Source organism: Elephas maximus, chromosome 6, assembly GCF_024166365.1.
Source record: "Elephas maximus indicus isolate mEleMax1 chromosome 6, mEleMax1 primary haplotype, whole genome shotgun sequence".
Taxonomy (NCBI): Eukaryota; Metazoa; Chordata; class Mammalia; order Proboscidea; family Elephantidae; genus Elephas; species Elephas maximus.
Window position 1 is genome coordinate 99,757,346 of NC_064824.1, and position 24,549 is coordinate 99,781,894.

Below are 24,549 nucleotides of genomic sequence, written 5' to 3' on the forward strand. Positions count from 1 at the left end.
AAGCCACCTTCAAAGCTTTCTGTAGCAGCTCTATCTAGAATCCATTACATTTCAGACGATGACAAATGTTCAGTTCATCGTCCTGCAAAACCACATAGCCTACTAGCCAAATAAAACATGTAAAAAGAAGCCATTTTGGGAATTAAAAAAAAAACTAAGAAGCCGCAGTCGATGAAAGACAAAAGGTCTTCTGTTCCGGCATTAAGACAACAATAACAAAGTACTACATGTAGCTGATAACTTGTTTGGAGACTTTCTGCCCACTTTTTTTTTTTTAAATCATTTTAGCTTTTCATTATATACATCGGTTTTTCTATTTTAAAGTTCACTCAAAATAAAAATCTTAATCATTCCAGAACTTAATATACTACTACACAAAGCCAAAGCTGTATTAAAAACAATCAAACAAATCTGAATCTGCACTGCATGTCAAGATAGTTTAACAGTCGGATTAAAAACAAATTTTCAAGGTCTACTTTACAGCAAATGATTATACTTCTTTACAGCCATTGTTTCAAGTGCCTTATAAACAGCACTAATACTGCAATGTGTCAGAAGACGTCTAATGATGTATAAACAATCAGCCCATTATTATACACTAATTTGGACTAGTGTTTCTTAAATTACTTAGTAATTTCTAAATCGATGTTCAACTTTATTGCATTCTACAATGACACCTACTGGCCATTCAAAATCAACCATTAGTTGTTTAAGACTGCTCTAGTAGGTTGGTTACATAATAGGAAGAAACACACACACACACACACCCCACCTTGCATAAAAGCAAGATTTGTTCACAGGTACTCAACACATTACAGAAATGCACCCAAAACAGAACCAGAAATATTCTTTGTGACTAAGACTGCAATATTCTTGTAAAAGATAGAAAACAGAATAAAGCACCTCACTATTCTAAACATTTCAGAACAAACTAACAAACTCTAATGATCCACCTCTTTCCTAAATGATTTTTTGAGAAAAAAGGGAAATTTTGACTTAGGTTCTGGCACATAGTAACATAAAATATCATTAATAGAAAAAAATCTCATCTTAAAAAGTTATTCTGACATGCAATATTAAAATAAGCTTAGGAAAATTATACACTTGCTAATACTACATTAATTTTTTATCTACTAAGCTGAAGGCAACATTTCAAACAGCTTTCATTTTAGCAATTTATAATGCTTCTTTTAAAACTGTTCTCCACTGAGCTATAAAATCAAGTTTTTGTGTAGTTTGTCCCTCCATAACACACACTGAATGGGATTGATATTTTTATTCCACATTTCATTGTGCAAATAATTACAAAAACTTTGAAAAAAATTATATCTGTAAACACATTTTACTTCAGTCCAAGAGGCTCAAAGAGCATACTTTTAAAACCTAACAAATAAATAATTCATAACCAGCCTCTCAGACTTACACAGCAAACTATTAACAGTTGACTTTTATTCCAATTCAGACCACCACCTTATTTTCACAGTTCTTAACATCCACAATATCTGGAGAAGAATCTACTAAACTAATTTTCTGGTCATTTCCAACTTGCTGCACTTACCTCCTACTATAGATTTTGTGAGGCTCTTCACTTTCCTGGAGATTAAAAAAACAAAAAACCATATTTGTTATCAGCCTTGACCCTCAAAACAAATATATTCAGGAACTACAAAACGCGAATCTGGCCACCTCTATCTCAAACTAACATCCTATCTCTCAAACCAACTCCATATTTCGGAGAAGCTCTTCGTGACTACCCTATCCTTCATACTATCACCCTTCGCCTACAGAACCTGCCTGGGTAGAAAGCACTCAAGCCAAGGAAGAAAGTGTTCTGACACATCAATAGGTTGTAAGACCTCCTCTTTCAGGAGAGACAACCTACTTGTTTGGGTAAATACCAGCCAAGGATTACATAATGTATAGCCATAAAGAGTTCAAGAATCTGCCACCAGTAAATATCTTTCTTCTCCACTCCTACCGTCTTCACCCCGGGAAATGGCCCCAAAATGCAATCCTTAGGATTTCTCTTAGATGCCTGCAATGCCGCGTCCTTTTTTCGCCCGGGGTCTCATGCAAGGAATTCCTCCTGCCCTTACGACACCCTTTTGCTCCTGCCTCTCTGCTCCCCGCTGCCGGCGCCACCTCAGCCCCCCACGCCCTAGGCCCCCGCGTCGCCCCACGGGGTTCAGCCTCTACCCGTCTCAGCTGCCTTCTCTTTCTCCTCACGACCCTCCCAGGCTGCTGCTACCTGGTCTACCAGAGGTTCCGAAACCACCAACACTCTAGCTACCGCCTTCCCAGACTACCCTCATCAGCTCCTGTATATAATTCTTACGGCTGGAGAAGAGGAAAATCCCTTCTGATCTAGCACTCCGTGTCCCTCAAAGACAGCGCCGCTGCCTACCTGTCACCCCGCTGTCTCCGGCTGCCTACCGCCACCGCCTCCCGCAGCCGCCTGCCAACTGCAGCGCAACAACCAACCCTTCCATTGGATGGTTCCACGCTCTGAACAAGAACCTAATTTATTGGCTCCAGTAGTCCTCGGGCTCCCCCTCTGTGCAGTGCCTAAGGATTCCGATCTCCAAGCACGGAAAACATCTCCTTTCCCGTCTTTCGCTCCTACACAATTTCTCTTACTTCACTCATACTGAGGATGCACATATGTAGGAAAAAATGTTGGCTTCCAGCCTCCCTCATAAGTGTTCCACCTGTTCCAGGAATCTGTGACTCAATACCGGAACGTTAAACGGTTTCTCTGCTTTCTTGCCGTAAGGAACTCGAAGTGACAACTTCCGTTTCCGGTCGGGCTGCAGCTGGGGGTTTGAATTTTGAGTGTCCTGAGAGGTCAGATTGCCATCAGGTAAATTAAGTAGTTGGTGGGAAACCTTGGATTGGGGATAAGGAAGAGACTTTATTTTGGGAGCTGTAGGAAGGGAGCGTCTTGATGGAGAAGGATGATGAGAAGCAGCTTAAGAGGAAAGGAGCTGGAAAAATTAGCGGGAGAAAACTGTATAGTCCTACTTTAGAGCTGAGGCAGAGAAGGGTTGTTGGAGAAGGATGTAGCGAGAATCAGTGTGGTTGTTAAATCCAAGTGCTTTTTTCTTCCTCTCCCCACCCGTTATTGTTGTAGTGTGTCTTTGAAACGAATAAAGGCAAAAAATCCGAAACTCTGAAAGAGGAATAATTGTAATGCCTACCTCACAACTTTGTATAGTTTTAACTAAGACTTATCTTTCTCGTGTCAATATGACACAATGTTAAATGATAGAAGCAGGATACAAAATCTCATCCGTTTTTAGAATGACAACTATTTTTAAATAGTATACACGTTAGAGCAGGAAGTGGAAGGGAACACTATAAGTGATAAATGTTTTTATTTTCTAATATTTGCAGTTTTAAAAACGAGGGTTACGTAGGGATATATACCAAAGTAAACTGTAAAATTACATGTTGTGGAAGTGACATTATCCTACTTCCTTTTTACAGAAAAAATTGTACTTTAACCAGTCCTCTTTAGTGGACATTGATCTCCACCAAACGAGTAGGTTCACTTCAGACATGGGTAGATCCAAACCAAAAACCAAACACATTGCTGTTGAGCCGATTCCGACTCATAGCGACCCTATAAGACAGAGTGGAACTGCCCCATACGGTGTCCAAGGAGTGCCTGGAGGATTGGAACCACCGACCTTTTGGTTCGCAGCTGTACCTCTTAACCACTATGCTACCAGGGTTTCCATGGGTAGATAGCTTTAATTTTTTTTCCCCAAGCTTGTCCTTTCTGTGTTGAACAGGTAGTTGAACAACTACCTGTTGTTGAATCCTAGGCACAATGTAAGTCATTTTTTTTCTTATTTTATCTTTTATTGTGAAATATACATGCAGAAGAGAATATAAAAATATATACATTCTAAAGAATTTTAATTAAGCAAACACTTGTGTAACCACCCCCCAGATTAAGAAATAAAGCATTGCCAATACCTTAAAATGTGCATTCTCAATGGGGGTGATATCACACGATGGGGCTATTACCCCCATTGAGAGAGGGTGGAAAAAATCTTAGACACTAGGATGGTTTGTGGTACTCGAAAGGGTCACAGTACATAAATATACAGTATATCTCTGATGTTAAAATTTCATGGGGGAGGGGGATGGTTAGAAAAAATGTCTTAAAATATTCTTTAGCAGTACCAATTGCCATTAAGTTGATTCCAAGTCATGGTGACCCCATGTGTGTCAGAGTAGAAATGTGTTCCATAGCGTTTTCAGTGGTGTATTTTTTGGAAGTAGATTGCCAGATCTTTCTCCTGAGCTGCCTCTGTGTGGATTCCAACCTCCAACCTTTCAGTTGGCAGCTGAGTCCATTAACCCTTTGCACCATCCCAGGGACTTCAAAAAGGTTCCTTAGGGAGACAGTAAATTTTTTAAAAGGTGAGAAATCATGCCTCAAAGGCTCCTTGTTTAGGTTGTGATTCCATCTTCTAGAAGTGGTAACCACTGTTCTGACTTGTGATAAGCATTCCCTGTTTAACTTTAGTTTTCCTATGATGCAGTCCTAAAAAAAGAATTGTTTTTCTCAACTTATATAAATGAGATTGTAGTATACATATTTTTTTCCTGACTTACTGCTGGCTCACTATAACATTTGTGAGATTCATTCATACTTTTGCTTGTAGTTTATTTTTGTTGCTATATAATATTCTATGCTGTGGCTATACCATAAGTAATCCATTCTGTTATTGTTAGGGAAACCCTGGTGGCATAGTGGTTAAGTGCTATGGCTGCTAACCAAGAGGTCAGCAGTTCAAATCTGCCATGCCCTCCTTGGAAACTCTATGGGGCAGCTCTACTCTGTCCTGTAGGGTTGCTGTTAATCAGAATAGACTCAATGGCAGTGCATTTGGTTTGTTTGTTGGTTGGTTGGTTTATTATTGTTGGACATTTGGGTTGTTCACAGTTTGGGGTTAGCACAAATAATGTGGCTGTAAAGAGTCTTTTAAAACACATTTTGTTATAAACACGTAAGGGTGTCTCTAGAGAAGCACTGTACTATAAAAATAATGTGAGGTACATATATAATTTAAAATTTCTTAGTAGCCACATATGAAAAGTAAAAAGGAACAGATAAAATTAATTTTAATAATATACTTCACTCAATCCAATATATTGAAAAGTTTATTTCAACTTTTAATCGGTATTAAAAATTGAAATATTTTAATGAAATCAATTAATGAAATATTTTACACTTTAATAATGCCTTTGAAAATTATCTGTATATTACAATTACAGAATATCTCAAATTGGATGCTAAGTTTCAAATTTTACAATTGAAAAAGTAGATTCTTATGACCAAATTGTTCCATGCACACTTTAAAATTTTCCGATAACTGAGAATTAGTATTGATAATTAAGTAAATTAAAATTAAATAAAAATTTTTAATTCATAGTTACCCAGGTGCACTAACCACGTTTCAAGGGCTAGTTGTTGTCATATTAGTGCATATCTAGAATACATATATCTAAGAGTGGAATTCTGGGCTGTAGGATACTAGAATGTTCAACTTTTCTAGGTCATGCCAAACAGTTTGAGAATGGTTGCACCAACTCACATTCTCACCAACTGGGCGTGAGATTAGAAGGCCATCACAATGTTTTCCCTAAACACAATCTTGCAAAGTAGGTCTTGTTTTGTTGTTGTGAGGTGCCGTCAAGTTGGTCCCGATTGATAGCAACCCTGTGCACAACAGAACGAAACACTGCCCAGTCCTGCGCCCTCCTTACAATTGTTCTTATGCTTGAGCTTATTGTTGCAGCCACTGTGTCAATCCGCCTTGTTGAGGGATCTTCCTCTTTTCCGCTGACCCTGTACTTTGCCAAGCATGATGTCGGTTCTCCAGGGACTGATCCCTCTTGACAACATGTCCAAAGTATGTAAGACATAGTCTCACCATCATGGTTTCTAAGACGCTTTCTGGTTGTACTTCCTCCAAGACAGATGTGTTTGTTCTTTCTGCAGTCCGTGGTATATTCAGTATTCTTTGCCAACACCACAATTCAAAGGCGTCGATTCTTCTTCAGCCTTCCTTATTCATCATCCAGCTTTCACATGCATATTATGTGATTGAAAATACCATGGCTTGGGTCGGGCACACCTTAGTCTTCAAGGTGACATCTTTACTTTTCAACACCTCAAAGAGGACCTATGCAACAGATTTGCCCAATGTAATGTGTCATTTGATTGACTGTGGATCCAAGTAAAATGAAATCCTTGACAACTTCAGTATTTTCTCTGTTTATCATGATGTTGCTTATTGGTCCAGTTGTGAGAATTTTTGTTTTATGTTGATGTGCAATCCATATTGAAGGCTGTGGTCTTTGATCTCCACTAGTGTTTCAAGTCCTTTTCACTTTCAGCAAGCAAGGTTGTGTCATCTGCATAACGCAGGTTATTAATGAATCTTCCTCCAACCCTGATGCCCCGTTCTTCATATAGTCCAGCTTCTCGTATTATTTGCTCAGCATACACATTGAATAGGTATGGTGAAAGGATACAACCCTGACACACACCTTTCCTGACTTTAAACCATGAAGTGTCTACTTGTGGTACTTGATCTATGTAAAGGTTCCTCATGAGCACAATTAAGTGTTCCGGAATTCCCATTCTTAGCAATGTTAGCCATTGAACAACTGCCACTTGATGTATGTAAAGGTTCCTCATGAGCACAATTAAGTGTCCCGGAATTCCCGTTCTTAGCAATGTTAGCCATAATTTGTTGTGATCCACACAGTCAAATGCCTTTGCATAGGCAATAAAACACAGGTAAACATCTTTCTAGTATTCTCTGCGTTCAGCCAGGATCCATCTGACATCAGCAATGATATCCCTGGTCCCATGTCCTCTTCTGAAACCGGCCTGAATTTCTGGCAGTTACCTGTCGTTATACTGCTGCAGCCGTTTTTGACTGATCTTTAGCAAAATATTGCTTGCATATAATATTAATGATATTGTTCTACAATTTCCACATTTGGTTGGATCACCTTTCTTGGGAATAGGCATAAATATGGATCTCTTCCAGTCAGTTGGCCAGGAAGCTGTCTTCCATATTTCTTGGCGTAGACCAGTGAGTACCTCCAGCACTGCATCCGTTTGTTGAAACATCTCAATTGATATTCCGTCAATTCCTGGAACCTTGTTCTTCTCCAATGCCTTCAGAGCAGCTTGGACTTCTTCCTTCAGTACCATCAGTTCCTGATCATATGCTACCTCTTGAAATGGTTGAACGTTGACTAATTCTTTTTGGTATAATGACTCTGTGTACTCCTTCCATCTTCTTTTGATGTTTCCTGTGTCATTGAATATTTTCCCCATAGCATGCTTCACTATTGCAACTCGAGGCTTGAATTTTTTCTTCAGTTCTTTCAGCTTGAGAAATGCCGAGCGTGTTCTTCTCTTTTGGTTTTCTGTCTCCAGCTCTTTGCACGTGTCATTATAATACTTTGTCTTCTCGAGAGGCCCTTTGAAATCTTCTGTTCAGTTCTTTTACTTCATCATTTATTCCTTTTGCTTTAGCTGCTTGACTTTCGTGAGCAAGTTTCAGAGTCTCCTCTGACATCCATCTTGGTCTTTTCTTTCTTTCTTGTCTTTTCAGTGACCTCTTGCTTTCTTCACGGATGGTGTCCTTGATGTCATTCCACAACTCACCTGGTCTTTGGTCACTAGTGTTCAATGCGTCAAATCTGCTCTTTGGATGGTCTCTAAATTCAGGTGGGATATACTCATGGTCATATTTCAGCTCTCGTGGACTTGCTCTGATTTTCTTCAGTTTCAGCTTGAACTTGCGTATGAGCAATTGATGGTCTGCTCCACAGTTGGTCCCTGGCCTTGTTCTGACTGATGATATTGAGCTTTTCCATCATCCCTTTCCACAGATGTAGTCAATTTGATTCCTGTGTGTTACATCTGGCGAGGTCCATGTGTATAATCGCTGTTTATGTTGGTGAAAGAAGGTATTTTCAATGAAGAAGTCGTTGGTCTTGCAAAATTCTATCATGCAATCTCTGGCATTGTTTCTGTCACAAAGGCCGTATTTTCTAACTACCAGATGCTTGTTTCCAACTTCCACATTCCAGTCACCAGTAATTATCAATGCATCCTGATTGCATGTTCAATCAATTTCAGACTGCAGCAGCTGATAAAAATCTGTTTCTTTATTTTGTCCTTAGTGGTTGGTGCGTAAATTTGAATGAAAGTCGGATTAACTGGTCTTCCTTCTAGGCATATGGATATTATCCTATCACTGACAGCGTTGTACTTCACGATAGATCTTGAAATGTTCTTTTTGACAATGAATGCAACACCATTCCTCTTCAAGTTTTCATTCCCAGCATAGTAGACTATATGATTGTCCTATTCAGAATGGCCAGTGCCAGTCCATTTCAGCTCACTAATCCCTAGAATATTGATGTTTATGCATTCCATTTCATTTTTGATGATTTCCAATTTTCCTGGATTCATACTTTGTATATTCCAGGTTCCGATTATTAATGGATGTTTGCAGCTGTTTCTTCTCATTTTGAGTCGTGCCACATCAGCAGATGAAGATCCCGAAAGCTTTACTCCATCCACGTCATTAAGGTCAACTCTACTTTGAGGAGGCAGCTCTTCCCCAGTCATCTTTTGAGTGCCTTCCAACCTGGGGGGCTCATCTTCAGCACTATATCAGACAGTGTTCCGCTGCTTTTCATAAGGTTTTCACTGGCTAATGCTTTTCAGAACCAGTCTGCTGGGTCCTTCTTCCTAGTCTGTCTTAGTCTGGAAGCTCAGGTGAAATCTGCTGGTATCTGAATACTGGTGGCATGGCTTCCAACATCACAGCAACACGCAAGCCCCCACAGTAAGACAAACTTACAGACACGTGGGGGAAAGTAGGTCTTAGCCTCATGTTATGTGAAGAAACTGAAACTCTGAGAGATTAAGTGACTTTTCCAGGATTTCACAGCTGTCAGTGGTGCACCTGGATTTGATGCCAGATGCATATAGCACCAAAGTCTGTACATAAGCAGGAGAATTCCACCTTTTTTGCTTCAGGTGATCAATATGTCATTGTTTGATTTATGGCTATTATGAAATAGAAATAATTTTTTAAAGGAAAGTGAAAAGTTCCCTAGAAAGGAGTATTGTTCAACATTAAAAAAAAAAAGTCATTTAAATATTATATTTAGTAAACACCTCAAGGGACCGTTTCTGAAATATTTTAATTAGGCAGAAGAGAAAACACATTGAATTTATTGGAGGAAATTTGTGTAGGAAAAATGAGTATATTTTCATGTTTTGTTTTATTAAGGATTTATCTTCCAAATTACTTCGTATTTTGAGCATAATAATATTGTAACTTTGAAACAGCCTTCATACTACGGGGATGTTTCAACTTTTATTTTCAAAAAACCAAACTATTTTATTGAAAAATTTTTGATCCATTGTTTTGTATTCTTTTCAAAGTTCAATAATATTCATTTAGGATTAATATTCTAGAATTGGCATTTGCGGAAGTAAAGGTTTGCTTTGAATCTCTCTAAACATTTTTGGAATAAAATGTTATTTTTTTTTTAATTTTCTTTTAGGCATGGTGTGAAGAAACCAAGACATTATCATGCCAGTTAAAGGCTTCTAAAGGCCTTTCTTTTGTAATAATGTATTACCTTATTTTTGCATAAATAACTCCTTCCACCTTTGTTTGCCAACCATGCCCTCTCCCTCCTCCCTCCCCCAGGTATTTGCATAAGCGTTCTATGTTAATTTTTTTTTATAGCAGCATGTAAGGAAGAATTGGCATAGTGGCATTTGTGAAAATACCTTGAGAGGGTGGGGGAGGGAGGAGGGTGGATGACACACAAACATAGAAGGGGCGTGTTATTTGCATAAAAATATAGTACATCTCAAAAGTCAGTCTGAAATCTAAAACCATATTCTTTTTTCCTTAATTTTATTGATTCTCCCAAATAACAAAGAAGTAATGGTATTTCATTCAAAGTTGTGAGTGTTGTAGTTTTAGCTTGTGTTTGGTGAGTATTGGTTTTCATTCACTCTTGTATGTGAAAATCATCAATATGTTTTTAAATATTATAAATAATACATGTTGGTTAATTTGTCAGAATTGTTATTTACAGTTTTCCCCTGTATTCTTGGAACTCTTTAATGAAATGAGCTTTTTTAGTAGTATTAACATAATGTGCCTTTAGTATACCAGAAAAAAAAAACAAAACAGTGCTGTCGAGTCGATTCCAACTCATAGTGAGTGACCCTATAGGACAGAGTAGAGCTGCCCCATAGAGTTTCCAAGGAGCGCCTGGCGGATTCAAACTGCTGACCCTTTGGCTAGCAGCCTTAGCACTTAACCACTACACCACCAGAGTTTCTGCCTTTAGTATACACTATCTAATAATTACCTCTGTCTTGTAAAATACAGTGTAAGAAACCCTGCCTTATTATTGGCCCTGCTTATACTAATAAATGTAGACATAATGGTAATAATTATTTGGTTTGGTTTTACTTCTAGAGAGCAGTGATTATAGAATTGTTACTGCTAACCTTATGCAAATTATAGTATAGCTTTACTAATTCATACCTCCTTAATTTGAAGTTCATAGCAATTAAATGGGGACTGAGCTGAATTTTTTTTTTTTGAAGTTTGTTTTTACATTGTCTGTAAAAATAAGACTAGCAAAACTGAGGGCTATGTATTACTGTTGAGGACATATTTTATAAAAGAGCCAACATATTGAAAGAATTCACTTGACAGCAACAGGTTTGGTTTGGTTGAAGGTCTCTGTGGAGCCCTAGTGGCGCAGTGGTTAAGAGCTCCACTGCTAACCAAAAGGTTGGCAGTTCGAATCCACCAGCCACTCCTTGGAAACCCTTTGGAGGCAGTTCTGCTTTGTCCTATAGTTGTCACTATAAGTCAGAATCGACTTGACAGCATCGGGTTTGGTTTTGGTTGGTTTAAGGTCTCCGTTGATCTAGTTCAGCAGCTGACAAACTACAGCTTGTGAGCCAGAGCTAGCCCACTGCCTGTTTCTATACAGCCATAAGTTAAGAATGATATTTATAGATGAACATTTGCAATTGACTTGATAATAAGGAACACTAACTTAAAAAACCAGAAGTTATCCTCCAGGAAAGGAGTTCCATTTTTTAGCAGTAGACCTATGTTACAAAGTAATTGTACTCAATTAACATTATATTTTGAGTTTTCATGAATTAAAAAATTGTAGAAATGTGTTTTCTCTCCTGTTATGTAAGTTGTTGTTCTTAGTTACCATCAATTTTACCTCTTGGCCAAAAAAGCCTAAAATTTTTACTGGCTAGCTCTTTGCAGAAAAAGTTCATGTGGTCAAATATGTGATAACACTGCATTTTAAAAAAGAATTATCTAAAGCAGGTGACAAAACAGTATATACCACATTTTTGTTATCCGTACTTATGAAAGGACTAAAAAGAGGGAAACTGCATTACAAAGAAGTTAGGAGTATGGGCTCTGAAACCAAACTGCAAGATTCATATCCCAATTCTACTATTTATTATTTTTGTTACCTTCAGAAAGTTACTTGTTGGAGTTAGTGTCTTATATCATTACTTTCATCTGTAAAACAGAGATAGTAAAATAAGCTCTAAGGGTTTTAGTAGCAACAGTTAATGCAAGTAAAGCACTTAGCATAATGTAACTGGCACATAAAAAAAAATAGGACTCAATAAATGTTTGCTATTATTGTATTGAAGGACACTAAATTAGTAAATGGTTATCTCTGAAGGGTGGAATTACTGATGACTTTTCTCTTTTTTATACTTTGTGTATATGTATTTCCTAACTGTGAACATATATTAGTTATGTAGAAGGACACTGTTCTATAAAATATCTTGAACTTAGAATTTTCAAGTATTTATATTGGCTCTCTGTTTAAAACTTTAAACTTCAGTATTTGTATTTACAATCTGCATTTTCTCCCTGAAGGTATCTTTTCCTATAGACATGGCCTCTGGACATGGACAAGAACATGGCCATGGACATGAACATGGCCATCATAAAATGGAACTTCCGGATTATAAACAATGGAAGATAGAAGGGACACCATTACAAACTGTCCAGGAGAAGCTGGCTGCACGAGGGCTAAGGGATCCATGGGGCCGGTAAGAGGAACTGAGTAATTTAGATAGAATTTATCCTAGAGAATTTATTATCTATTTTCCTTTCCAATGTATTCTTTAAAGAACCATGAAAAGGGGCTTTTTACATTAAAGTTTTTGTTTTGTTGTTACTGTTGGGAATATACACAGCAAAACATACACCAAGTCAGCAGTTTCTACATGTACAATTCAGTGACGTTGTTTACATTCTTTGAGTTGTGCAGCCGTTCTCACCCTCCTTTTCTGAGTGTTCCTCCCCCCTTAACATAAACTCCTTGCCCCCTGAGATTCCTTTTTAATCTTTTGAGTTGCTATTGTCAGTTTGGTCCTATATAGATGGTTCTTAAAAGAGCATAATGTTCAAGGCAGAATTTTTTTTACTAGTTAAGCTAAACTATTGTTTGGTTTTAAGAAGACTTTAGAGGATATTTTTGGTTTAAAGTTTAAAGATTATCTTAGGGCAATAGTTTCATGGGTTTATCCAGTCTCCATGGCTCCAGAAAATCTGGAGTCCATGAGAATTTGAAATTTTGTTCTGCATTTTCCCTCTTTTGATCAGGATTCTGCTATAGAATTTTTTTTTTAATTGTGCTTTTGTTGAAGGTTTACAGAGCAAATTAGTTTCTCATTAAACAATACACATACTGTTTTGTGACATTAGTTGCCAACCCCATTTCGTGTCAACACTCTCCCCTTCTTGACCTTGGGATCCCCATTACCAGCTTTCCTGCCCCCTCCTGCCTTCTTGTCCTTGCCCTGGTCTTGTTTTATGAGCCTGTCTAAAATCAGCTTCATGAAAGTGTCAGTTATATACAATAAAATTCACCCATTTTAATTGTACAGGTAAGTGCAATTTCATGAGTTTTGATAAATGTATACAGTTATATAACCACCAACAGAATCATGATAGAGAATATTTTTGTCATCCCAAAAAGTTTCCTTATGCCCCTTTGCAATCAAGCCTATTCTACCCCTGGCTACCGGCAATCATCAATCCGCTTTCTGTCTCTATAGTGTTGCCTTTTGTAGGAATCAAACAGTATGTAGCCTCTTGTTCTGGCTTCTTTTGCTTAATGCTTTTGAGATTTATCCATGTTGTTGCTTGTATATATAGTTCTTTCTTTTTCACTGTCCGTTGTATGTAATACATCATTTTGTTGACATTCACCAGTCGATGGTCATTTGGGTTGTTTCCAGTCTGGGGCTATTATGAATAAAGTTGTCACGACCATTTGAGTACAGGTCTTTGTGTGAACATATGTTTTCATTTCACTTGGATAGATAACTAAGAATTGGACTTCTGGGTCATATGATGAATGAATTTTATCCAAAAAAAAAAAATTACCAAAAATGGCAGTACCACTTTCCGAAGTGGCTGTTCCATTTTGAATTCCCATCAGCAGTATGAGAATTTCAATTGATCAATATCCTCATCTACACTTCGTATTATCAGTCTTTTGATTTTAGCCTTTCTACTGAATGTGGAATAATACCCCTTGTGATTTTAATTTATGTTTCCATAAAGACTGATGGAAATGTATGGAGCCCTGGTGGCGTGGTGGTTAAGAGCTTGGCTTAAGAGCTTGTCTGGTGACCAGAAGGTCGGCAGTTTGAATCCACCAGCTGCTCCTTGGAAACCCTGTGGGGTAGTTCTACTCTGTTCTATAGAGTCACTATGAGTCGGAATGGACTCAACGGCAGTGGGTTTGTTTTTTTTGAAAAAGACTGATGAGGAGAGCCCTGGTGGTGCAGTGGCTAAGTGCTCAGCTGCTAACCGAAAGGTTGGTGGTTCAGCCACTCCATGAGAGAAGGATATGGCAGTCTCCTTCCGTAAAGATTTGAGGCCTTGGAAACCCTACAGGGTAGTTCTAGTCTGTCCTACAGGGTCGCTGTGAGTTGGAATCGACTCAAAGGCAACGGGGAAAACTGATGATCATGAGAATCTTTTTGTGTGCTTACTTGTCATTTATATATCTTCTTTGGTGAAATGTCTTCAAATCTTTTGCCCATTTTATTTATCAGGGTATTTGTCTTCTTGTTACTAAGTTGTAAGAATTCTTTACATATTTCGAATGTAAGTACTTCATCAGATATGAGTTTTACAGATGTTTTCTCCCAGGCTGTAGCTTGTCTTTTCATTTTCTTAATAATGTCTTTCAAAGAGCAAAAGTTTTAAATTTTGATGAATTCCCAACTTACGGGAATTGTGGTTTTCTTTTATGGTTGTGCTTTTTGCATTCTAAGATTTTCTCGTATGTGTTCTTCTGGAAGCTTTATAGTTATCTTTCTTACATTTAGGCATATGATCCATTTTGAGTTAATTTTTATATGGTGTGAGGCAACAGTGGAGGTTCGCATTTTTCATGTGCACATTTTTCATGTGGGTATCCAATTGTTCTAGCACCATTTATTAATTCTTCCATTGAATTACCTTGATACCTTTGTCAAAAATCAATTGACTATATATTTATGGTCTGTTTCTGGACTCTATTCTTTTACCTGATCAATAGGTCTATCTTTATGCCAATACCACAGCATCTTCAAATCAGGTAGTTTAAGACCTCCAACTTTTTTTTATCTTGTTTGTTTTTACTATTCCAGGTCCTTGGCATTTACATATAAATTTCAGGATGAGCTTGTCAGTTTCTACAAAAAGCCTGTTTGCACTTTAATTGGGATTACAGTGAATCTGTAGATCAATTTGAGGATAATTGGTATCTTAACAATACTGAATCTTCCAGCCTATGAGCAGTTTAGATGCTCTTTCTCTCACCAGTGTTTTGTTGTTTTATGTACAGGTCTTGCATATATTTTGCTTAAAAAATATGTAAAAATATGAAAGTTTTTCATGTTTTTGATGCCATTGTAAATGGTTTATTTTAATTTTCAATTGTTTCTTGTTAATATAGAGAAATAAAATTGATTTTTACATATTGATTTTTTTTTTTTACTAACTTTTATTGAGCTTCAAGTGAACGTTTACAAATCAAGTCAGAGTGTCACATATAAGTTTATATACACCTTACTCCATACTCCCACTTGCACTCCCCCTAATGAATCAGCCCTTCCAGTCTCTCCTTTCGTAACAATTTTGCCAGCTTCCAACTCTCTCTGTCCTCCCATCCACCCTCTAGACAGGAGATGCCAACACAGTCTCAAGTGTCCACCAGATATAAATAGCTCACTCTTCATCAGCATCTCTCTCCTACCCACTGTCTAGTCCCTTTCATGTCTGATGAGTTGTCTTCAGGAATGGTTCCTGTCCTGGGCCAACAGAAGGTTTGGGGACCATGACCGCCGGGATTCTTCTAATCTCAGTCAGACCATTAAGTATGGTCTTTTTGTGAGAATTTGGGGTCTGCATCCCACTGATCTCCTGCTCCCTCAGGGGTTCTCTGTTGTGCTCCCTGTCAGGGCAGTCATCGGTTGTGGCTGGTCACCAACTAGTTCTTCTTGTCTCAGGATGATATAGGTCTCTGGTTCCTGTGGCCCTTTCTGTCTCTTGGGCTCTTAGTTATCGTGTGACCTTGGTGTTCTTCATTCTCCTTTGCTCCAGGTGGGTTGAGACCAATTGATGCATCTTAGATGGCTGCTTGTTAGCATTTAAGACCCCAGAAGCCACATTTCAAAGTGGGATGCAGAATGTTTTCATAATAGAATTATTCTGCCAATTGACTTAGAAGTCCCCTTAAACTATGGTCCCCAAACCCCCGCCCTAGCTCTGCTGACCTTTGAAGCATTCATTTTATCCTGGAAACTTCTTTGCTTTTGGTCCAGTCCAGTTGAGCTGACCTTCCATGTATTGAGTGTTGTCCTTCCCTTCACCTAAAGCAGTTCTTATCTACTAATTAATCCATAAAAAACCCTCTCCCTCCCTCCCTCCCCCCCAACCACAAAAGTATGTGTTCTTCTCAGTTTATACTATTTCTCAAGATCTTATAATAGTGGTCTTGTACAATATTTGTCCTTTTGCCTCTGACTAATTTCGCTCAACGTAATGCCTTCCAGGTTCCTCCATGTTATGAAATGTTTCACAGATTTGTCACTGTTCTTTATCGATGCGTCGTATTCCATTGTGTGAATATACCACAATTTATTTAACCATTCATCCGTTGATGGACACCTTGGTTGCTTCCAGCTTTTTGCTATTGTAAACAGAGCTGCAATAAACATGGGTGTGCATATATCTGTTTGTATGAAGGCTCTTATTTCTCTAGGGTATATTCCAAGGAGTGGGATTTCTGGATTGTATGGTAGTTCTATTTCTAACTGTTTAAGGTAACGCCAGATAGATTTCCAAAGTGGTTGTACCATTACATATTGATTTTGTATCCTATTACCTTGCTAAATTCAGTTTTTAGTTTTAATAGTTGTTTTTGTTTGTTTTTTATATATATAGATTCCTTAGGATTTTGTTGATACACAATCATTTTGCCTGTAAATAAACAGTATTACTTCTTCCTTTTCAATACGTTAAGGTTTAATTTTTTTTCTTACATTATTGCACTGGCTAAGACCTCTAGTTCTATGTTGAGTGAAAGCAGACATCCCTCTCTTGTTTCTAATTGGGGGAAAGTTATTCCAGGCTTTCATCACTAAGTATAATGTTTGTTGTAGGGTTCTCATATATGCCTTCTGTCAAGGTGGGGAATTTCCATTCTATTACTAGATTACTGAGAATTTTTTTTTATCATTAATGGGTGTTCAATTTTGTAATGCTCACATAGTTTTTCTTATTTAGTCTTTAACATGGTGGGTTACTTTTATTGATGTTGAAATATTAAATCAATCTTGCATTCCTGGGGATGAACCCTACTTCATCATGGTATATTATTCTTTTTATATATTGCTAGATTTAATTTTTTGTGGAGAATATTTGTATCTGTGTTCACGAGAAGGAGCCCTGGTGGCGCTGTGGTTAAGTGTTCGGCTGCTAACTGAAAGGTTGGTGGTTTGAACCCACCAACGGCTCCACGGGAGAAAGATGCGGCAGTCTGCTTCCATAAAGATTTACAGCCTTGGAAACCCTATGGGGCAGTTCTACTCTGTCCCGTAAGGTCGCTATGAGTCAGAAAAGAGTCAACGGCAATGGGTTTGTTCATGACGAATATTGCTCTTGAACTTTCTTTTCTTCTAATGTCTTTATCTGGTTTTGTAATCTACATTAGATTTCAATTAGCTCTCATATTTTCTAGCAAGTCATATTTTTAGAGCTAAATGGCTTTTGATCTTCAAAACATGATTTCTTATCCTAATCTGTGGGAAAAAACATTTTTTTTCCTAAAGCTCTCTGACATCTGTTTACTTCTCTGTTCAGGGTACTCGGAAGAATGATTGGCAGAGCAGGAAATCACGCCTGTAGAGTTCAGGCTGCTGGGACAGAGAAAAGCTGTGATCCACTTGAATAGTAATAATATTGTCAAGTGTCACACACTCTCTGTGCCAAAATGTATCATATATAACCCTGGGTAATGTTTACAATAACACTATAAAATAGAAATTATCATTGAATAGAAGAGGGAGAAGGACCTAAAAGATATAACTTGCCAAGGCTCAAAGGTTATGAATCTTGTATAAGTGGCAGAGCAAAGATTAATACTCAAGTCTAACTTGCTCTTTCTATGCTGATACAATTACCAGTATGGGCAGATCCACCCAGCTAACCTGTAATGTATAGACTGAAATGAGTCTTACGTTGTGAATTCTGTAAAATCTTGAGTAATATGACTGGGAAATCATCAAGTGTTTTTTTCCTCTATTTTATGTATGAAACTAGGGCATGCATACCTATTTATCCAATGCTAGAGAAAAATTTCTATTGTGATCCTCTTAGATTATTTTATATAAGGTTACACTTCAGCCTTTTATAAAGATAGAAATCCAATATATTTTAGTCAATGAATGTATACAAATAGTGTATGATTGTAATCCTCCCTCTTTTTTGTTTTTCCCCTCTAGCAATGAAGCTTGGAGATACATGGGTGAATTTGCAAGCAATGTTTCCTTTGTTGGTGCACTATTAAGAGGATTCAAATGGGGATTTGCTGCGTTTGTGGTAGCTGTAGGAGCTGAATATTTACTGGAGTCCCAGAATAAAGAAAAGAAGCATCACTGAAGATAATACCTGAAAGTATCTTAGTGGCTTATTAACTGTCTTATAAAAATAAGATTTCTGTACCCTAACCTAAGGTGTTTGTCCATTAAATAATACTAGTAAGATTTAGTAAAATAAGAAAACTTAAACCAGTGTCTTTTGTTGTTCTTTAAAAAGAACAAAACAGTGTCTCAAGCCATATCAGATTTGGTTTGGAATAAATGGGGTGTTAGGTACCAGCAGCAATGCATTCTGCATGTAGTAGACAGCAAGCCAGCAGTTATTTGATGGAACAAATGGATATGCTCTAATCGATTTTTAAATGGGAGTTGGCCTTACTTCTTTTACCATCCTCTTTAGGAAGCATAGAGGGACCTAGATTGTATTATAAAATACTTGCTGTCCAGTTCTGGTTGAGATATCCATGTATCATATTCATTTTTCTTTGTTGTGGTATTTCCTACTCTTCCCTGAGTACATTGTTCCCATGTCTTCCATGTCTTGAAGAACTTGACATTTTTTTCCTTACATATTTCTCATAATAAACTAGATATTCTCCCCCATCATCAAATTTTTAGAATTTAATTAATTGAATCTCTAGAGTTGAGATTTAAAACAAAGCAGCTTCTTAAGGAAGATTAATATTTTTTGCTTGAATAATGAAGGTAATATCAAACTCCTGAAAGATTTTTTTCTTTGTAACATCCTTGGTTATAAATGTAAACTCAAGTAATCACTAAATAAATAAGACAAAGGTGAATTCTTTATAAGCTGATAGTGATAAATGCAATTTGGAAAAGTGAAATTTAAAAAAATCCAAAAGAAGTTAATGACTTAAAAAAAAAAAGATGAAAGTCTTAAAAGGACAGTGGGACAAATGGAAGTAGCAAGATGGTATATTTAAACTTAATCATATCAATAATGTAAATGGTCTACAGTTCAAACTATAAAACATCCCAATTAAGAGACATCTTGAGCAAAAACGAAAGGCCCAACTATAAGCTGTCTACAAGAAAACCACTTTAAAAACAGTAAAAGGATAGAAAACACTAATGAAACACGGATGCAGACACCAATGAAAAGAAAGTTGGAGTGGCTGTATTAATATCAGTGGATTTTAGGACAAGGAATATCAGCTGTGGTATTTAAAGAGGAACTTTTCATAGCAATAAAGGGATGAGTTAATGGGAACAGAAACCTTAAATGTATATGTACATAGTGTGTAAATGTATGCACAGAGTTTCAAAATACATGAAACAAAAATAGAACTAAAAGGAAAAATAGAGAAGTTCACAATTGTAGTTGCAGATTTCAACACCTCTTTCTAGTAACAGACAGAAAGTTAGTAAGGTTATTGAAGACTTGAGTAAGGCAGTTCCACAGGATTAAAGTAACTCAACTCCCAGATGATTGTAAATTCCAGAGTTAGATTTTGGATCCAGGTCTGATGCCACAGCCCACAGTAACTGCATTACCTGCTGTGATAAATACTATGTCGTAGAATTATCCTTTCTGAATCTTTTCTAAGAGCTACTTTGTAATTATACCTGAAGTAAACAGAAGGGATTTTTTAAAAATCTATCGAGTATGGCATGTAATATTTTGTGAAAAACTAATTTTACTGTATACTTGTACTTTGAAGGGAGCTCTGTTTTGTTATACTTTATGAAACAAAGATTCAGATACTTCTTTTTGAAAGTAACATGATTGGAGAACTTCAGGAAACAAGATAGCATAGAAAATGTGTCCAAAGACAAGAACACAGAAAGAACAGGAATTTATGTACAGAGCTCATGGTGAAAAAAAGAAACTGAGACAATGAAAAAGCAAAAGAAGGGGCTACAGATATGATGGAAGCAGCAGAGACAAGTAGAGCTTTTATTCCATAGGGTGTATTACAATCATCTCACCATTTCAAATGTAGACCTTAATGATATTGCAAAAGAAAAATACTTTATATTGGGTTTTAAGGGAAATGCACAAAGTCAATGTAAATTTATTTAGCTTAGGAAGTATGTTGGCAAGGCCAGCTTCATTAGGAGCTAGATAGAAGTATTGCAGTAGAAATTGAGTTGTATGCTTCATCCTCCTCTTTCTCTTCCCTATTGCTGATCATATTTGTCCTTTTTCTTTTTAAAAATTTGGTTGTCAGAGAATGACTTATTTTCCAACACTGAGGTCCCCGAAATGGGATACACACAACACAATGTACAAGACCATCTATTGGGGTGATGAGAAAATAATCTTCCATTTATATTTTTACTTTTAATAAAAATTAATTAAATTTCGCTAATGTTTAATATGTGTATTTATAGTGGGATCCTCCCTCACTTGGTGGACACCAAGTAGTCACATACAGTTTCCTGAAGGCAAAGTCGGAGTTCCACTCTCCCAAAAAGGAGAACAGAGGTACTTTTCAGCAAATTGCTTCAGACTGTAGTTTACATGTGTCCAGTTTCAAGGAATTTATTAACTACTAGTTTTAATTAAACTAGCTCTTTTAAAGTAGGTAAGTGGCTTAAAATGTTTTACAAAGAAACTGCTAATGAAGATAATACCAGTACTGCAAGAACAAGCAAATGAGAAGAAAAAAGCTATGAGCTTCAAGTCAGCCGCATACCAGGTAAAAATAATGATCTAATCATCAAGATCAAGTCCATTTGAAATATGGACTTGAATCCACTATCAGTAACAGTGAACCTTGCCCTAATGTTAGCCAAAGCAGGTCCTGCCCAGTGCGGCTTCTCAATGAAGACACGCCTAGGTGAGGAGGAGAAAGATTGCTTATTGCAAGCGAGCAGGGAAGGAGCAAGGAGGCACGGCCCTCAAATCAAGCTCCCTGAACAAAGGGAGACAGAACCTTTTATACTGTCCTTCACAAGGAAGTGCATATAAACTTTGACTACATAGGTTTTCATGCCGTGCAGGTGCAGTAAGACAAATTGCCAAATTGCTTTTTTTTCTCTCCCCCTTAGTGTGTACAGAAAATGGCAGATAACTCCCGCCCTGGGCAGAGATTTTAATATTCAATTCGGTTTTGAATCTAGTCAACTGATTTTGTTTGGTTTTGGCTGGTTTAAGGCAGAAACTGAGTTATGGGCAATGCCCAAGGCCTTGACAATAATTGACAGGAGGAGCAGGTCTTGCTTTATAGTGGCTGAATAGCTGCTGGCTGCACTGGCTATCACTAAGAGTGTATTGATTTGTTAACTAATAATAGCATGAAGTCATAATGACTAGAGAAACATTTAAAAATATTCTCAGTTAATTTTTGTCTCACCTTTAATTTCTATATGTATTTTTTAACACACACATATATACTATGATGTTTGCATATAATGAAATGTTAATTCAAAGATTGTGATTTACTGTGAACAATGTTCAGCTGTCTTAAAAAATAGCATTCAAGAAACTACTCAGATTTTGTTTTTAAATGTATTATGTTCTAGATTTTTTATAATGTAAAACCCAAGTAATTTAGAAATGAAAATTAAATGTTATTTCATGATGGCATCTTAGTTGGCTACATGAGTTACAAACTTGATATAATCCTCATGAGCCTTTTGAATCTCTAGATATGCAAAGTACTCAAATTCAAATAACTATGCTTATGAGAGTGGAATTTTCAAGGTGACTCCTAGTTTACCTCAACATCAATCTAAAAACAAGATTATTTTTTGGCCAGAAAATCAACTTCAGAAGCTCAGAGACTAGAATACCCAATAGAAATTGCATTTACTTTCCTGTGATTCTATCCCAAAGGATCTACTGTGAAGAATTATATTTTATTTTTACATATTATGTTACACATAAAAATATAGTGTAAAATTGTTATATAAGTATTATGTATATAACAGTTATTCCTCCAAAGTGCTAACTCATTTAATTAAAGATTAAAATATTAACTGCCACGTACTGTGTTAGACTGAATTACCTTTGGTACATGTAAATCACTTAAAACATTTCTTTAGCAATTAAAAAAAGGAAAAAATCCTGTTATCTCCAGGTTTGTATATTTTTCTGTTTAATCTCATTAAAAAATGGAGTAACTCTTTTGAAATGTGGCCCCAAATTACAAAACTAACTGAAAGGAATTTTGGTTGCTAAACACTTGTGTTTCTGGGAATGTGTTACAAAATAAGAACATGATGTACATTTAAGATTTAAGCCAGAAGGTTTTACATCATGTGGAAAAGCCACCTTTTCACTTTGTGTTTTTTAAAACTTAAAGAGTAATTCTTAATAATATGCCAAACAGTGCTCTCCAAAGCAAAGTATGGCTACAAAGAAGTCATTTGCTTTCAGATTTTTACCAGTTATGGTATCTGTAAATTATTGATTAAATATCACTTCAAATGAAACATTTCATTGTTGTTAGATGCCGTCAAGTTGGTTTTGACTCATAGTGGCCCTGTGTACAACAGAACAAAACACTGCCCGGTCCATCCTCACAAGTGTTGCTGTTTGAGCTCATTGTTGCAGCCACTGTGTCAATCCATTTAGAACTCACTACAAATGTTCCACCTACTCTCATTTTAGTCACTTATTTTTACCTCTCTAACTGAATTTGGAAATAATAACATTTAATAAATATTTTCTGCTAATTTGATAATCAAACATCTTTCTATATTTCCTTCATATAACTAAAACATTCATCAGGAATTTCTTATTGTAGAATAACAAATGGGTTTAAAAAAAAATCTTTGTGTTATACATTTAAATGAATTATACACTTACATGAATGTTTTGTGACTACTGCTGTTGTGCTGTGTATATTTTTATTTCTTTTATTCACTTGCTAGAAAATTTCCATGGAAAATACTAACTGTTCAGAGATATGTACTAAAGGCCAACCCTGTGGTTCACAGTAACCATAGCAATAACTGTCCTAAAAATAAGTAGTGCTTGTATCAGCACAAATGGGATCATCTTACCAAGGAAGAATTAGGTTCACAGGCAGCAGTATCACCTGGACCAGAAAATCCCACATGATAGTAACGTAATACAATATAGTATGAGCGTTTAATAAAATATAAACCCAAAAATCAAACCATTGCCGCTGAGTCAATTCTGACTCACAGCAACCGTATAGGACAGAGTAGGAAACCATAGTTTCCAAGGCTGTAAGCTTTACAAAAACAGACTGCTACATCTTTCTCCCACTGAGCAGCTGGTGAGTTTGAACCACTGACCTTTCGATTCACAGCTAAGCACTTAGCCACTGCACCCCCAGGATTCCTAATGCAAATATCAGGGCTTAAAATTAGATCTTATATTCAGACCAGGCCTCCTATTGAAGTGTAATTAGAACCTAAAATTGTATTTTTATAATTTAGGAATTTCCCACATGGAAATGTGTCACAATTCACAAATTTAACAATATAGGGATTTAGCTCAAGGTATTAATTTCTTTATTCATGGCCCATAAATGCTTCCTTATATTTGATCTGGGCTTATCAGCAATTATAATTGATATAATTTCTATATTTATAGGTAATCTTTTGAAAGATAATTTTTACAACCTTAAACCCTGTTTAAAAACAAACCAGTTACTGTCAAATCGATTCTGACTTGTGGCCACCCCATGTGCGTCGGAATAGAACCACACCCCACAGAGTTTTGAATAGCTGGTTTTTCCGAAGTAGGTCACCAGGCCTTTTTTCTGAGGAGCTTCTTGATGGACTCAAACCTCCAATCTTTCCATCAGCGGCTAAGTGCTTTAACCGTTTGCCCCGCCCGTGGATTCCATACATATTTCTATGATAACATTTATCACCAAACCAAAAAACAAAACCCATTGCTGTTGAGTCAATTCTGACTCATATTGACCCCATAGGACAGAGTAGAACAGCTCCATAGGATTTCCAAGGAGTGGCTGGTGGATTTGAACTGCCAACCTTTTTGGGTCCCAGCCGTAACACGCCATGGCTTTTAACTACTGCCCCACCAGAACCCCACACTTATCAAAATGCATTATAATTATTCATTTTCTTGTTTGACTACCTCATTACAGCATGGTCTCCATGAAGACAGGTACTGTTCCTGGGTAATAAGCATTTAGGAAGTGTCTATTGAATGAATGAGTTCATAAATAGAGATCCGAAAATATAGGTGAGGTAATAGAGATAATTCATCACACATTAATACCTCATTTTATTAATCTATAACGTTTTGGAGAAAATGAAGGATTACGAAAACACATATTTTCTAGTATCTAAGAGACGTCATGGATTCCAATTGCATGTCAGAAAACAGATCATTTATAAAAGGGCTG

At 36.8% G+C, this 24,549-nt stretch overlaps 2 protein-coding genes across 10 annotated transcripts in view; one reads left to right on the forward strand and one right to left on the reverse strand.

Moving 5' to 3' along the window:
* HYCC2 (hyccin PI4KA lipid kinase complex subunit 2) overlaps positions 1-2,694 on the reverse strand; it is a 97,771-nt gene extending 95,077 nt beyond the window's left edge. For 4 of the 6 annotated variants that reach the window (XM_049887802.1, XM_049887805.1, XM_049887803.1 and 1 more), the window contains exons 1-2: positions 2,405-2,694; positions 1,559-1,593 (exon numbers count right to left, since the gene is read on the reverse strand). The gene's annotated coding sequence lies outside the window, so the exon portion shown is untranslated. The remainder of the gene's footprint in view (positions 1-1,558; positions 1,594-2,404) is intronic. The other 2 variants (XM_049887807.1, XM_049887806.1) reach the window with 2 other exon arrangements.
* Positions 2,695-2,765: 71 nt separating this feature from the next.
* Positions 2,766-18,940, forward strand: NDUFB3 (NADH:ubiquinone oxidoreductase subunit B3). 4 transcript variants are annotated; one of them, XM_049887844.1, is made up of 4 exons: positions 2,790-2,860; positions 8,532-8,635; positions 12,009-12,184; positions 18,140-18,920. In XM_049887844.1, the coding sequence occupies exons 3-4, from the start codon at positions 12,027-12,029 to the stop codon at positions 18,294-18,296; spliced, it is 315 nt and encodes a 104-aa protein (XP_049743801.1). In that variant the 5' UTR covers positions 2,790-2,860; positions 8,532-8,635; positions 12,009-12,026; the 3' UTR covers positions 18,297-18,920. The 4 variants fall into 4 exon arrangements, with proteins under 4 accessions (XP_049743799.1, XP_049743801.1, XP_049743800.1 ...); XM_049887842.1 differs by lacking the exon at positions 8,532-8,635 and having other exon boundaries at positions 2,766-2,860; positions 18,140-18,916; XM_049887843.1 differs by lacking the exons at positions 2,790-2,860; positions 8,532-8,635 and adding an exon at positions 8,649-9,088.
* The last annotated feature ends 5,609 nt before the right edge of the window (positions 18,941-24,549 follow it).

What these genes read in the sequence shown, in the direction of transcription:
- NDUFB3 (XM_049887841.1), top strand. Translation starts at nt 9,744, where the DNA reads ATGCCCTCTCCCTCCTCCCTCCCCCAG. An exon ending in CTCCCTCCTCCCTCCCCCAG is followed by an intron (nt 9,771 to 12,008) that starts GTATTTGCATAA and finishes TTCTCCCTGAAG; the next exon opens with GTATCTTTTCCTATAGACAT. An exon ending in CTAAGGGATCCATGGGGCCG is followed by an intron (nt 12,185 to 18,139) that starts GTAAGAGGAACT and finishes TTTCCCCTCTAG; the next exon opens with CAATGAAGCTTGGAGATACA.